General features: G+C 41.7%; 1 protein-coding gene across 5 annotated transcripts in view; it reads left to right on the top strand.

Moving 5' to 3' along the window:
* cep152 (centrosomal protein 152) overlaps positions 1-16,983 on the top strand; it is a 306,980-nt gene that overhangs the window by 30,865 nt on the left and 259,132 nt on the right. For all 5 annotated transcript variants that reach the window (XR_010020130.1, XM_063065688.1, XM_063065689.1 and 2 more), the window contains exon 2: positions 6,769-6,880. Coding sequence is in view for 4 of the 5 variants with exons in the window: in XM_063065688.1 (XP_062921758.1) it covers positions 6,794-6,880 (87 nt within the window). In the remaining variant the exon portion in view is untranslated. The remainder of the gene's footprint in view (positions 1-6,768; positions 6,881-16,983) is intronic.

Below are 16,983 nucleotides of genomic sequence, written 5' to 3'. Positions count from 1 at the left end.
TATCTCTGGGGTTTTATTGGATTCTTCCCTCCCTGTTTTGGAATAATCCCTGGTATTCCCTTTCTGATTCTCAGGGTATAGAGAGCCTTCCCTTCCCTGCCACTGCTGTTTTACCTGGGCGGCTACCGTATTTGAGTACTGGGAGGATTGGGGTTCAGAAGCACTGGGTGCACTCGGCCTCTGGTAAGGTGGGGGATAAGGTGGGTGCCCAATCCTCATCGCGGTCACTGTCCTTAAATAGGGTCGGTATGCCAGATATGGGTTCAGAATCCCGTACTGGCCCTAGATCTTTGCGCGCGGCACTGCCGATTTTAAACCCTCCTGCCTGTCCATATCTGCTTTTGCCTGTGTTCTTTGTTTTTTGTTCTCTCTTTCTTTTCCCTTCTCCCCATTAGCACTCTGCCTGCAGTGTCTCCCAACTCTTGGGAGTCCCCTCTGCCGTACATACCTCTGTCCCCTTGTCACATGCATTATTCCTCCAGCTGGCCAGTAAGGTACCATTCCATTTAGTATAGACTCTACCTTTCCATTCTTTAATCAATAATTTCCACTTTTTACTGCAATTCTTTTCCCAAGTTAAAATTACCACTTGTTTCTCCTGGTGGCCACACTGTTTCCCTAGTTTCTTTGTTAGCACTGCACTTAACATCCAGAGGTCCTTTTCTTATCAGGTATTCGTTCACACATAGCTGTATCAAGGGCCTGTCCCGTTATTGCCCTTATCAGTTCTTATTTATCAAGTCAAGTCAAGTATATAGCACAATTAAAAACAACCTACGTTGACCAAAGTGCTGTACAAAGTAAAGCAAGTAGCCAAAATCACAAATACACGAAACACAGATAAACCAATGAGGCAAACAACTTATAAACACAAAATACACAACGCAAGGGCCTAAGCCCAAGCCACTGGGTGAGAAATTTAGCCAGCCTGCCTTCCCCTTAATCAATTTCAACTGGCCATATTATCAGGAGGCAGCTGATATGGTCAAATCCGTCAGGTAGCAGTGGCCGCCTCTCTTGACCGGGGTCCCCAGTCCCAACTCTTTCCTTAGGAACAATACAGAATACCCAATGTGACCCGCAGCCTTTAATTCTCACAAAAACTGCTAGCCCACTTTCCGTTAATACTCGCAAAAAAAACTCTCACATACTCTGGAGGCCTTCCTCCTTTATCCTGAACTTGTCTCATTAAATTTCAACCGGCCATATTTCTGCTGCCAAGGTGAGAATTTTACCGGGCTGCCAGTCTCGTATTACTTACAATTTCAACCAGCCATCTCTTGAGACATATGCAACCCCTTTTCCGATTCATCAAATTTCAACCAACCATATCCTGTCACCACAGCAATGTGAAAGAGGCAACTGCTTACCTAAAATCCTGTATCCAACTGGGTTGTCTGATCCTGTCAAGGTACCAGTCCCAGTGGGCGAGGGTCAAAAATGCTCAGTTGGAGGCAAGGAGTAGCCAGAGGTAAACTACCTCGGGGCGCCCGCCAATCAATTGTGTTTGATTCAAGCCCCCTGTCACTTACTCAGCCTAGAGAGTTCCCTATGTTGGGAGCCAAGTCAGGGCATCAAATGTAAACGTAAATTTGCTGGATCAAATAACGACAGTACAAAAAGATCGTTACTTATCTTTCCACCCATTTAGTTCTTCGAGCTCAGCCGGCTAGTGAACTTGGACCCGACACCAGGGAGAGAAACATTCTCATCTCCCCGGTGATTCAACAAGTTCACTCCTTATGTCAGAATTGTTAGAAGTTATAAGGCCACCGATACAAAAGAACAATCAATTTGATAAGCATTCCAGCCAAGTCAATAATGGACTATTGATACAAAGAACAATCAGTTTGATGGACACTCCAGCCACCTTAATTAAAGAAAGGAATGTCCTACCTGGTTTGCTGGAACCACAACTTAATTACAAAGATAAGAACATCCGTCAAATTTATGCTTTAATTAAGAAAGTAATGTTCTGTCTAATTTCCATCAGGTACTGCCTTTTGTCAAAATCGAAAGGTGTGAAAAGCCCAGAGACATCTTATGTGGATCTGGGTGAACTTTCCTTATCTTGCTCCAAAGAAAGCAGCTGTGAGAGATTATTCAAACACCCTGCAGTCACAGACATAGTCAGTACTTAACCGACAAGAGGTAGCCCTGCTGATCTCTAAAGGATCTACTTTCTTCAGAGCACTCCTAATACTGCTATATAAATCTCTTGGAATTTTCTTTAACTTTGCCTGCTAGATGCATCTGATACTCTTTCTTTGTCCTGCTGATTTCCCTCAGAGAGTATTCCTAATCTTTTTGTAGTCTTCAAAGGAATTGTTTGATTCTGACCTTCTAAACCTTATGTATGCTTCTTTCTTGACAAGCACCTCTTGCCTCTTGTCAGGCGAAGTTCCATAAACTTACCAGTTTTACCCTTCACCTCAACAGGAACTTGCTCTTGAACATTTGATATAGAAACATAGAAACATAGAAAATAGGTGCAGGAGTAGGCCATTCAGCCCTTCGAGCCTGCACCGCCATTTATTATGATCATGGCTGATCATCCAACTCAGAACCCCGCCCCAGCCTTCCCTCCATACCCCCTGACCCCTGTAGCCACAAGGGCCATATCTAACTCCCTATAATAACTTGAAAACATGTAAGCCTTCTTTTTCCCCCTTTCTAGATTACTGACAGATGTAGATTGTTTATATATGATTTAAATGTATTTAACTTGATTAATTTGGGAGAAAAATCGTTGGCATTAACATTCACTTTCCATTAAGAATAATGACCCTGCTGCACTTCTGCTAAGATAACCAGGAGTAGACTCAGTAGATTGATTTCCTAGTCTGCATTTTAGAACTAAGATATTTTGTGCTCTCTCCTGTGGATCCTGAGGAGTCCAAGGGCAGAATACAGTGATCCAGTTAATGGCTCCAATCAAATGGATGCTTGAACTTTTGCTTGTTGTCCATAAGACATTGGAGCAGAATTAGGCCATTTGGCCCATTGGGTCTGCTCTGCTATTCCATCATGGCTGATCTATTATCCCTCTACCCCATTCTCCAGCTTTCTCCCTGTAACCTTTGCCACCCCTATTAATCAAGAACCTATGAACTTGTACTTTAAATGTACCAAATGATTGACATTACAGCTTTCTAGAAATGAATTCCACAGATTCACGACCCTTTGGCTAAAAAACTCGCTATGTTCTAAAGAGACATCTGAGGCTGTGTCTTCTGGTCTTTGACTTCGTCAGTATAAAAACATCATCTCCACATCCACTTTTCTAGGCCTTTCAACATTCAATAGCTTTCAATGAGATTCTGCACTACCCTTCATTCTTCTCAATTCCAGTGACTACAAGCCCAGGCCATCTGTTGCTCCTCGCACATTAACCTTTAATTCTGTCTTCTAGACTGTCTCTAATGCCAGCATGTCTGATCTTGAATAAGGGGTTGAATCTACTCACAGTACACCAAAAGGCACTCTGACCAATGCCTTAATAACCCTCAACCTTGCATTCTTGTTTTTACATTCTAGTCCAGTTGAAATGAATGCTAACATTGCATTTGCCTTCCTTACTTCTTACCCAGCCTGCAAGTTAATCTTTAGAGTATCCTGCAAGAGAACTCTTTGAACCTCTGATTCCTGAATTTACCCTCCATTTAGAAAATAGTCTGTCTTTATTTCTTCTACTGAAGAGGGTGACCATACACTTCCCTACACTATATTCCATTCGCCTCCTCTTTGCCCATTCTCCCTAATGTCTAAGTCCTTCTGCAGACTTTCTGCTTCCTCTACACTACCTGCCCCTGCACCTATCTTCTACATCCATGAACTTGTCCACAAAGTTATCAATTCCATCATGTACAACATTGATATATAATATGAAAAGAAGTGACCCGTGGTACACCACTAGCTATTTGCAGAAAATGCCCCCCTATTTCCACTCTTTGACTCCTGCCGGTTAGCTAATCTATCCATGCTAGCACCTTTCCTGTAATACAATGGACTCGAATCTTGTGTAGCAGTTTCATGTGCTTCAACTTGTAAAAGGCCTTCTGAAAATCGAATTAAACAACATTCACTGACTCTCCTTTATCTATCCTGCCTGATATTTCCTCAAAGAAATATTTGTCAGACAAGATTCTCCCATGCTGACTTTGTCCTATGTTATCATGTGCCTCATGTTCCCCAAGACATCATCCTTAATGATGAACTCCAACATTTTGCCAACTGCTGAATTCAAGGCTATTGGCTTATAATTTCCTATCCTTTGCCTTCCTCCCTTAAAGTATGGGGTGACATTTGCAATTTTCCACTTCTCTGGAACTATTCCAGAATATAGTCAGTCTTGCAGATCACTGCTAATGCCTCCATAATCTCTTCAGCTACGTCTTTTAGAATTCTGTATTGTAGTTCATCTGGTTTAGGTGATTTATCTATCTTCAGATAAATTGACATGGGCAGACCATATCAGGAAAATTGAGAAAAAATGTAAAAAAGTAATAAATGTGATGAGATGTTTAACTGGTAGGGAATGGGGAGCAAGTAGTTCAGCGTTGAAGAGAATGTATGTGGCTTTAGTAAGATCTGTGTTAGACTATGGAAATGCAGCATATGGATCAGCAGTTAGGCCTCTTTTATAAAGAAACTGGATGTGATTCAGGCTCAGGCTTTGAGAGTGTGCAGTGGGGCTTTTAAAACATCACCAGTATCAGCGCAACAGGTAGAAGTGGGAGTAATGCCTTTGGAACTAAGAAGGATGAAATTGATGGCAAACTACTGGGGTAATTTGCAGGGGCACAATGATTCTCAATCTGCAAAAGGAGTGTTGCAGGAGTGCTGGGAAAATGGAAGGTTTCAGAGGGATAACTTTATTCGGGTAGGGAATGATTTTGCTAAAGAATGTGAAGTGTTTGATCTAAGGATAAGTCCTTCAGTAGTTTATCCGGTTGTAGCTCCATGGAAGCCTGACATAGACTGGCATTTGTTAGAGGTAAAAAGGAAAGGAAAATATAAAACTGATTCGCTAAGTACACTTAACTGTCATGTGATGGAAAAGTATAGTGATCATACTCAGATTTATATGGATGGTGCTAAGGAACCTGAAACAGGAGTGACAGGGTTTGGGGTGGCTATACCAGCAAAAGAAATTGGAATCAGCAGAAGAACATGTAATGTTAGGGGTACTTACAGTGGAGGTGGTGGTGGTTGCGTTGCGATGAGTGTAGAAAGCTAGACAAGTCAGAGTGTTGATATGCTCAGATTCATCCTCAGTTCTAGCTAGTTTAAGGTCTTTTTACTCAAACAGTCGGCAAGATGTACTTTATGAAGTCCTTCAGTCAGTCACAAGAGTTGCAAATCAGGGAGGTCAGGTAAAATTTCTATGGGTTCCATCACATGTAGGGGTGAAGGGGAATGAGAGGGTGGATGAGTTGGCAAAGAGGGCATTAAAGAAAATATAGAAATGCACATTCGTATCAGTAAAACAGTGGTTAGGTGTGTAATCTGGGAAAAAAAATCAACCAAATGTGGCAGAAAGATGGGACAGGGAGGCATTTATATCAAATACAAAAGAGTGTTGCAGGTACTAGTGGATATAGAAGAGAGGAAACTGTGTGGACTAGTTTAAGGCTGGGGCACTGTGCATTAAATAAAAGGTTGAAAATGATAGGGAAACACCAGGCAGGATTGTGTGAGGAATGTTGGGAAGGGGATTCAGTAGAACATGTAGTTCTGAGTTGCAGGAAGTATGGGATACAGAAAGAGATGATGAGAATTAATCTAAGGGAATTGGGGGTTTAGAATGTAAGTCTATTGCACACTCCGGAGCAGAAGGTGGTGGTAATGCACCATTAAGCTGGGTGCCAACCGCCGTGAAACGAAGAAGAAGATGATCTACCTTCAGACCTATGAGCTTCCCAAGTACTTTCTCCTCGGTAGTGACAAGTACACTCACTTCTGCCCCCTGATGCACTCGATTTTCTGGCATCCACCATGAAGACTGACAAAATATTTATTAAGTTCATCTGCCATTACTACTTCTCCAGCATCATTGTCCAGTGACTAGTGATATCCATTCTTGCCTGTCTTGCTGTGATCCCTGCCGGTGTTCCCTTCCAATCAACTTTGGTCAGCTTCTCTCTCATGCTTCTAGTTCCCTTTAACCAACTATAATACTGATATATTTGATATTTAGCTTCTCCCTCTCAAACTATTCTATGATATTGTGCTCGCTGCATTTATAAAGATTCCTTTACCTTAAGCTGCCTAATCAAATCTGGAGTTCCAATCACACACACTTACAGTATGTAGCAAAAAAACAGTTGTTTAGAACATTTTAGCTTGGATATTCTTGTGGAATATCTGTCTATATAGCATCAGGCAGTAGTGATTTTTGATTTGGAGAGAGTTACAGAAAAATAGTTGAGGCCAAAGGGGGAATTAAGCTTGAAGACGCTTTTAAATTTGGGTCTTTTGTAAACCTGTAATGAATGGAGGATGGGGCTAAATTACAAATTGGCTTTTGTATTGGACATGATGAACTGAAGTTCAAGGAGGGTGAAACGTGAGGGTATTTTAAAAAAATGTTGAAGGTGACTAAAGGCGTGAATGAATGTTTCACTGGGCTGAATTTATTGTTTAACAACATGTACAATAAGTGTTAATTTAGTTATAAAACTTCAAGTTCTTCCTTGAAATTATGTAGAGCAAAGTTGTGGTATACGATTGGCACTTTAAACAAAAAATGTTCTATTACACTGTTAGGTTTGTTTCACTGAATCAGTTGAAGATGTCCATGGACTTTGACAGTGCAGCTTTGCCAACCCAACATGAAGATGAAGAGTATGACAAAGAAGATTATGAACGAGAACAGGAGGTAAATGCCAAACTACTTCTCTCTCTGCCACCCTTCCTATCTTATTTCTCAGATGGTTTTGTTTTAATTAAAATTTAACGTGTGCAGACTTTTACTCTATGATTGTGATGTTTCAAGGTCCGTTTTGCCATTCAATATGATAATGGTTATCCTGTGCTTGAACTCTGATGGAGCTCTGCATCTTTGATGCTTCTCATGTCCTAAAATCTTATAATCCCCTACCCTGAATATACTGGGCATCCATGGTTCTCTCATGTGAACAGTACAGCACAGGACCAGCTCTTTGGCCAATAAGATTGTGGTGAAATAATTAGGCTAAGTCTTCCTAATGAATTTAATGCTCCTTCCTTGCATATTGATTCGATCTCTCCCTTCTCTGCATATTCATGCATCCTTCTAAAGAATCTCTTAAATGCTCCTTTGCTAGCTGGCTGCACTACCATCATGGCAGTGCTTTCCTGGCTCACCACCACTGTTTTGAAAAAAACACTTGTTCTGCACATCTCCTTTGTGCTTTCTGTCTCATCTTAGATATGGTAAAATGATGCTGGCTGCCTATACAGTATATACGGCATAATTTTATAAACTTCCACTAATCTCTCCTTGGCCTCTGCTGCTCTAGAAAATACAGCCCCAGCTTTTTCAATCTGTCCGCCAAGCAGAAAGCATCTTGGTAAACTTGTTCATTCTCTCCAAAGCCTTGATATCCTTTGTAATAACACAATACTACAGATGTAGCCAAACAAGAGATTTATAAATATGTAACATAAATTCCTGTCTCTTGAAATCACTGCTTGACTAATGAAGACAGACTTGCCAATTGCTGCCTTAAGTACCCTATAAAACTTGTGCAACCACATTTATAGAGCCATGTACCTTGATCCCAAGGTGCCTCTATTCATCATTTTTGTTAAAAGATTCTGCCACTCACTGTGTGCTCACCCTTTATGTTGGATCTTCCAAAGTGCAACACTGCACATTTAAATTGAATCTGCCACTTCTGCACCCATATCTCCAACTGATCTGTATTCTTTGGCCATCCACCATGCCCCTCTGTCTTCTGTGGGCAAGATGATCTTGTTTCCAATTTTATGTGGTGGAGTGGAGATGTGTCTCTATCAAAGGAGGTGTAATGCGTTCCTTCCCTCCACTAGCCTGCAGGTCACCCTTGGGCAAGGTGTTGTACCTGTGAAACCATGGGAACAGTTGGTGGAGGGTTGTATGACCAGGTGGTGTATATCACAAGTACTGGTTATGTGACACTGCCCAGAAGACAGCCTACTTCTGTAGAAAAATTTGCCAAGAGCAGTATTGGTCATGGAAAGACCATTGATCACCCACATCATAGGACACAGCACATAATGAACAAACTGATTTTGTATCCATTCAGCCAACTTGCTGTAAATCCCAAGTTTTGTCATTTCCTGAATGAGCCTTACTTGCCAAATGCTGCCTGTACAGCTTTTTTCATTGATGATTTTCATGACTACTTTGAATAACAATCACATAAAATATGCCTTGCCCCCAGATCAAGCTTTCCTGGTTGTCTTTTATTGGACTGCAGACTGCAACGATAGGCAGCACACCACTGCCTGGAATACCATTAATGCTGATGCCCCATAAGGCTATCTCCTCAAGCCCCTACCTTATTTCCTGAACATTCAGGACTGTGAGGCAGATCTGCTGTAACTCCATGTACAGGTTAGAAAATAACACCACAGTAGTGGGCAAATCCCAAATGAGTCTGAGTATAGGAAGGAAATAGAGAGCCCAGTAACATGGTGCAGTGCCAAAACCTTCCCCTCAACGTCAGCAAAACAAGATGTGATTATTGCCTGTAGAAAGAGCCCCTGTTTACATTAATGGTGCTGAGGTCACAAAATTTCATGTTCTTAAGAGTGGTTATCACTGATAATGTGTCTTGGTCCAACCATGTAGATGCATGAGCCAAGAAGGAGCTTCGAATTTCTGCATTATTTCCTGCTTCCATTTTTGCTTGTATTCAGAACTAGACATGATTACCTCAGCTTAATTAATTACGAATACATAAACCAATTCTGGATCAAATTATTTTTGTAAGTCCACTCATAATGTTTGCACTACCTAATGACATCATTACATTCTCTAATTATTATTGTGATTTCTGTCTGTCAAGTCTATTCTCATCTATTTACTCTTATTGTGTCAGTTTATGGGTAACAGAGGTAATCTTTGTTATTCTCCTCACTCACAATTATGTAGCTTACTGATAACTGCCACTTTGAAGTGGCTCAGATATTCTAAATATGCAATTTTTCAGCCATTTCTCGATAGAATTGTTAAATTTTACCTTCTGAATTTGCTTATTTTATTACTTTTGATTGTATAAAGGACACTTGTTTCTGCCACTCACTTTAACCTTTCATTCCACGTTACTTTAGTTGCACATTTCTTTCTGTTGGCATAGATTCATAGAATAATGCAACAAGGAAACTGGCACTTTGGCCTAACTTGTCCAAGCTGATTATGTTGTCCATCAAGCTGGTTCTATTTGCCTGCATTTGATATGTGTCCCTTCAAACCTTTTCTTATCCCTGTCCCTGTACAAGTCTCTAATCCTGAATTAGGGGTCATGTTGATAATGAAACAGGATACAATGAATTACAAAGGGATCCTGATCAGTTAAACCAAGGTAAGACGTATATATTAAATGGCAGGAGAATAACTAGTGTTGTGGAACAGGGCGACCTTTGAGTATAAGTGCATAGTTTGCTGAACGTAGGTATGCAGGTAGATAGGGTGGTGAAGAAGACAGTTTGCATACTGGCCTTTATCAATCAGGATATTGGGTTTAGGGGTAGAGCTGTTATGTTGCAGTTATGTAAGTTGATAGTGAGACTGCACTTGGAGTGTTGTGTACAGTTTTGGTCATCCTCTTGTAGGAAAGACATTGTCAAGGTAGAGAGGATATTGAAGGATGTTAACTGGACTAGAGGGCCTTAGTTATAGGGAGAGGTTATCTGTGCTGGATCTTTATTTCTTGGAGCAGAGGACAATGAGAAGTTTAAAAATTCATCAGGAGTATGGATATGGTGAATGGTCATAGTCTTTTACCCCAGGGTCGGGGAGACCAAAACAAAAGGGTAAGATACAATATGAGGGGCAATATTTAAAAGAGATCTGAGAAGTAGCATTACATAGAGTTGTTGCAACAGCAACTTTGCACTCAACATCAATATGACCAAGGAATTGATTGTAGACTTCAAGGAGAAGTTAGGAGAACACACTCCAGTCCTCATCAAGGGGTCAAAAGTGGAAAAGTCGGCAGCTTCAAGTTCCTGAGCGTCAACATCTTTGAAGGTCTATCTTGGATGCAACATATTGATGTAATTGTAAAGAAGGCATGACAGTAGTTGTATTTCATTAGGAATTTGAGGTGAATTATTATGTCACCAAGATTAGTAAACTTCCACGGAGGTATTGTGGAGAGTACTCTGAAAAATGTGTCAGTGGGGTGTAGACTTGGACAGCTCCATCATTTTCACTGGTCTCCTCACCAGGTTAGGGGATGTACCATCGAGGGCATATTCAAAAGGCAATGCGTTACGCATCCATCACCATCCGGGACATATCCTCTTCTAATTACTACCATCAGGGAGGAGGTACAGAGCCTGAAGATGCACTCTGTGCTTTTGGAACACCTTCTTCCCTCCACTATCAGATTTCTGAACGCTCCATGAATTATTCCCTTTTTGCACTAATTTTTAAAACATTTCTTATTGTAACTTTTAATAACTTATGTATTGCGCTACTGCAAAACAAATTTCGCAATGCATGTCAGTGATAATAAACTCGATTCTGAGTACCTGTCATGAGCTGCTAGAGGAAGTGTTTGAGATGGGTACAATTGTAGCATTTAACCATATAACCATATAACAATTACAGCACGGAAACAGGCCATCTTGGCCTTTCTAGTCTGTGCCGAACTCTTACCCTATCCTAGTCCCACCGACCTGCACTCAGCCCGTAACCCTCCATTCCTTTCCTGTCCATATATCTAACCAATTTAACTTTAAACGACAACATAGAACCTGCCTCAACCACTTCTGCGAGAAGCTCATTCCACACAGCTACCACTCTCTGAGTGAAGAAGTTCCCCCTCATGTTACCCCAGACTTTTGTCCTCTAATTCTCAACCCATGTCCTCTTCTTTGAATCTTCCCCACTCTTAATGGAAAAAGTCTAACCACGTCAACTCTATCAATCCCCCTCATAATTTTAAACACCTCTATCAAGTCCCCCCTTAACTTTCTACACTCCAAAGAATAAAGACCTAACTTGTTCAACCTTTCTCTGTAACTTAGGAGATGAAACCCAGGCAACATTTTAGTAAACTTCCTCTGTACTCTCTCAATTTTATTGACATCTTTCCTATAATTCGGTGATCAGAACTGTACACAATACCCCAGATTTGGCCTTACCAATGCCTTATACAAATTCAGCATTACATCCCAACTCCTATACTCAATGCTCTGATTAATAAAGGTCAGCAAACCAAAAGCTTTCTTCACCACCCTATCCATGTGAGATTCCATCTTCAGGGAATTATGCACAATTATTCCTCGATCCCTCTGTTCTAAAGCATTCTTTAATGCCCTAATTTGAGCTACAGTGAATTCTAGTTAATTGCGCCATTGGTTAATTGGGGCAGCTGTTTGTATTTGGGATGACTCTTAAAAGAAAATCTAATTGAGAAAATAGTCAAAGTATGTAATCAAACAATATATTTACAATATTACTAAAATAGTACTGAAATATTAAATACGTACAGTGCCTATAAAAATATTCACACCCCTCCTTTGGAAGTTTTCATGTTTTACAACATTGAATCACCGTGGATTTAATTTGGCTTTTTTGACACTGATCAACAGAAAAAGACTCTTTTCTGTCAAACTGAAAACAGATCTTTATAAAGTGATCTAAATTAATTACAAATGTGAAACACAAAGTAATTGATTGCATAAGTATTCACCCCCTTCAAGTCAGTATTCAGTAGATGTACCTTTGGCAGCAGTTATGACCTTGAGTCTGTGTTTATAGGCCTCTATCAGCTTTGCACATCTGGACACACCCCAACTCTTCTTTACAACACTGGTCAAGCTCTGTCAGATTGCATGCGGATCATTCTCAATTGGATTGAGGTCTGGTCTCTGATTTAGCCACTCCAAGCCATTAATTTTATTGTTCTTAAGCTTTTTGTTTGTGGCTTGGGGTCATTGTTTTGCTTGAAAACAAAGCTTCTAAGCTGCAGTTCTCTTGCAGACTGCATCAGGTTTTCCTCCAGGATTTCCCTGTACAAGTTCCCCCCCCCCATCCGAAGGTACAGCGTTCCTATGAAATGGTTCGTAAGCCGGAATATCATAAAGCGAAGGAGCGATGACCATTTATTTATATGGGGAAATTTTGTGAGCGTTCGCAGACCCAAAAATAAGCTACCAAATCATGCCAAGTAACACATAAAACCTAAAATAACAGTAACATATAGTAAAAGCAGGAATGGTATGATAAATACACAGCTTATATAAAGTAGAAATACTTTTCCACAATCATTGCCTGAACTGTTCTCCATAGTGAAAATCTCATGCAAGCGCCGTCGGCAAAAACACGGCACAAGCGCTCTCCAGTAACCTTTAAGCTATGAAGCTGCCAAATCATACCAAATAACACGTAAAAATACACAGCCGATATAAAGTAGAAATAATGTATGTACAGTGGAGTATCACTTAGGGAATTGGGAAAGTGCGGAGCACACTGATGGTGGTGTGTTAGACTGAGTCATCTGAGTTTGGGTGGTGCAGTGCCTCCACCCTCCGGGCGGCGAACCAATACCGATTGCGAAGCATGCAGTGGTAGCCGGGAGGCACACAGCACATGTTTAAGAAAAAAGCCGAAATAAACACGCTAATTAATTAGGTGGCGCCCAGCACGTAATTGTTGGCCCAGATCAGTGCTGATTGCCGATTGTATCGCCTCTGATCTGGGCTGACAATTATGTGTCGGGCGGCACCTAATTAATTAGCATGTTTATTTTGGCTTTTTTCTTAAAGATGTGCTGTGTGTCTCCCGGCTACTGCTGCATTCTCCGCAAATCGGTATCTGTCTGCGGCCTGGGAGTTAGGGTGGTGGGACACTGGGGTGTCATCTCATCGTCTGTTTCCATTAGAGCAGGCAGCTCATCTCCTACGACTGCCTGCCTCGATGTCGAAGGTCGAGGTTCGTCGTCTGCTGTGGCTGATGTGGAAGGCATGCTTGACTGCTGAGCCTTGCACATTTTTCTATCATACAGTTCTTTGTAAGCACTCAAACCATCCTGCAAATATCCCCTAAACCGATGTATCCTTTCAAAATTAAGATCGTACTTTATCATTACTCATTCGGTTTCGATTGTTATCCTTTTTTCTTCCAATTGCATCAGCTCTTCATCTATCAGTTCTTGGTCATGGGATGCCAAAACCTCTTCAACATCATGTTCATCAGCTTCCACAAGCCAAACTCACTTAGTCCTTACTTCGTTCACCACAATCAAAACGCTTAATTATGTCTAGTTTTATGCTGTTGGAAAAGATTCTTAGAGATAGGATCTCTAGGCATTTAGAGAATCATGGTCTGATCAGAGACAGTCAGTATGGCTTTGTGAAGGGTAGATTGTGTCTGACAAGCCTGATGGAGTTCTTTGAGGAGGTGACCAGGCATATAGATGAGGGTAGTGCAGTGGATGTAATCTACATGGATTTTAGTAAGGTATTTGACAAGGTTCCAGATGGTAGGCTTATTCAGAAAGTCAGAAGGCATGGGATCCAGGGAAGTTTGGCCAGGTGGATTCAGAATTGGCTTGCCTGCAGAAGGCAGAGGGTGGTGGTGGAGAGAGTACATTCAGATTGGAGGATTGTGATTAGTGGTGTCCCACAAGGATCTGTTCTGGGACCCCTACTTTTCATGATTTTTATCAACGACCTGGATGTAGGGGTAGAAGGCAAGTTTGCAGATGACACAAAGGTTGGTGGTGTTGTAGAAAGTGTAGAGGATTATCAAAGATTGCAGAGAGACATTGATAGGATTCCAAAGTGGGCTGAGAAGTGGCAGATGGAGTTCAACCCGGAGAAGTGTGAGGTGGTACACTTTGGAAGGACAAACTCCAAGGCAGAGTACAAAGTAAATGTCAGGATACTTGGTAGTGTGGAGGAGCAGAGGGATCTGGGGGTACATGTCCACAGATCCCTGAAAGTTGCCTCACAGGTGGATAGGGTAGTTAAGAAAGCTTATGGGGTGTTAGCTTTCATAAGTCGAGGGATAGAGTTTAAGAGTCGCGATTTAATGATGCAGCTCTATAAAACTCTGGTTAGGCCACACTTGGAGTACTGTGTCCAGTTCTGGTCGCCTCACTATAGGAAGGAAGTGGAAGCATTGGAAAGGGTACAGAGGAGATTTACTAGGATGCTGCCTGGTTTAGAGAATATGGATGATGATCAGAGATTAGGGGAGCTAGGGCTTTACTCTTTGGAGAGAAGGAGGACGAGAGGAGACATGATAGAGTTATACAAGATATTAAGAGGAATAGATAGAGTGGATAGCCAGCGCCTCTTCCCCAGGGCACCACTGCTCAATACAAGAGGACATGGCTTTAAGGTAAGGGGTGGGAAGTTCAAGGGGGATATTAGAGGAAGGTTTTTACTCAGAGAGTGGTTGTTGCGTGGAATGCACTGCCTGAATCAGTGGTGGAGGCAGATACACTAGTGAAGTTTAAGAGACTACTAGACAGGTATATGGAGGAATTTAAGGTCGGGGCTTATATGGGAGGCAGGGTTTGAGGGTCGGCACAACATTGTGGGCCGAAGGGCCTGTACTGTGCTGTAGTATTCTATGTTCTATGTTCTAAGTGTAACACCCTTATGAGCCCTTTCAGGCTTTTCGAATACCATAGAACTCATCTTGCAAACAGCTGCTCACAGGTGCGTGTTTAAGCAATGCCGGGGAGAATGCTGTTCTGAATCCGGGGGAGAGCGGCTGCTCGGGGCGCGCGCTGCCTTTTTTCGCGCACTGCTTTTTTCGTAATAGTGAAAAAACCTTCTGTTAGCGAAAACAGGGTACTAATGTAGGTCTTTCATAACAGTGAGGTTTCGTAAAGCGAAAGTTTGAAAAGCGGAGGACCCTTGTTTTTTGCTGCATTCATTTAATCCTCTACCTTCACAAGTCATGGAAGCTTGTTGCAGTGAAGCATCCCCACAGCTTGATGCAGCAGCCACCTATGGATGGTGTATTTTTGATGATGTGCATAAGCCAGATATAGTACTAGTCTGGCCAAGAAGCTCAATTTTAGTTTTATTAAATCATACAACCTTCTTCCAGCTGGCTTCAGAGTCTCCCACATGCCATCTGGCAAACTCTGGCCAAGATTTCATGTGAGATTTTTCAATAGTGGTTTTCTCTTTGCATTCTCTCATAAAGCTGTGACTGGTAAAGCACCTGGCCAACAGTTGTTCAATGTACAGTCTCCCATATCAGCTACTGAAGCTTGTAACTCCTCCAGAATTTTGATAGGCCTTCTTCACTAGTCCCCTCCTTGCACTCGGAGGACATTTAGTGACTTGGAAGTTTTCTTGTATCTATCTTGGCTTGTGCTTTTCAATAACCTTTTTGTGGAGTTGCTTGGAGCATTCTTTTATCTTCGTGGTGTAGGTTTTGCCAGGATTCTGACTCATCAGCAGTTGGACCTTACAGATACAGGTATATTTTTACTACCATCAGTGGAAACACTTGAATGCACACAGGTCTCTCCCAAAAAAATCTCCATTTAACTAATTATGTGACTTCCAAAGCTGCACAGGTGATGATTTGGAGTGTCATATGAAAGGGGGTGAATACTTATGTCACAAATTATTTTGTGTTTTATATTAGGTATTTAGATCCCTTTGTAGCGATGAGTTTTCACTTTGACATGGAAGTCTTTTTCTGTTAATCAGTCAACAAAAAACAAATTAAATCCGCTGTGATTTAATGTTGTAAAACAATAAAAGATGATAACTACCCCGGAGGTGAATGCTTTTTATAGACAGACACAGACTGAGATGGGCAGGCAGGCAGGGAGACACATGGGTGCAGAGACAGAGAGGGGGAGGGAGGGGGGTGCAGGGTGAGGGGAAGAGGGACCCTACAGTAAATTTTAACTGTCCCATTCAGACCTAAAGATTGAATCACTGTGGAGGATTTCTTACTTTTTGAGGGATAATGTCTTTCCTGCCAAGGGTGGTCACTTTGCTCGGCAGGTGTGACTTGTGACTGTGAGACAATCTCAGGTTCTGAGGCCTCCTACGTTGTAGTTGTAGAAGCTGATTCTGGGACTGCAGTAAATGTTTTTGACAGCTCTGGATACTTCTCGTCTGGATGTGGTGGCATCCTGAACAGTGCATGGCAAGCTTCACTGGACGATGTGGTTCATAATGTGTGAGTACGGTGTCTGATGTTATCATTTCTTTTGTCTTTTGGAAAACCAGCTCATGCTGCACACTGGAAAGGGTGAGTAATTTCAAATTCCTATGTATCGTCATCTGTGAGCATCTAACCAGGGTCCAAAATATTGATGCATTTATAAAGAAGGAACAACAGTGGCTATATTTCTTTAGGAGTTTGTAGAGATTCGGTATGTTAGCAAAGATGCTTGTTAATTTTCTTTAGATGTAATGTGGAGAGCATTCTAACTGGCTGTGTCACCATCTGGTATGGTGATAGGGCACTGCACAGGATCAAAAAATCTGTAGAAAATTGTAAACTCAGTCACCTCCATCATGGGCACTGACAGGTCTCTCAGGCAAATATCGAGGTCAACAAGTGGCAACAACTGGCTTGTGACAGAGACCACTGGAGAACGTTAATCCACGGTACAGCCAAGAATTTAGAGAAATCCAGAAATCCTACTACCCAGGCACCTGCCTCTCAGTTGTTTTCATGTCCCTACTGCTTCAGAGTTTGCAGATCCAGAATTGGCCTCTACAGTCACCAACGATCGTGCTGTTACTCCTGAAGACTCTTCTTTCCTTCTGATCTTTGCAAGCGGAGAGCAACATCAT

The sequence above is a fragment of the Mobula hypostoma genome, chromosome 13 (assembly GCF_963921235.1).
Source record: "Mobula hypostoma chromosome 13, sMobHyp1.1, whole genome shotgun sequence".
NCBI lineage: Eukaryota > Metazoa > Chordata > Chondrichthyes > Myliobatiformes > Myliobatidae > Mobula > Mobula hypostoma.
The sequence above is the reverse complement of the archived record's forward strand: the minus strand, read 5'-3'. Positions and strand labels throughout refer to the sequence as shown.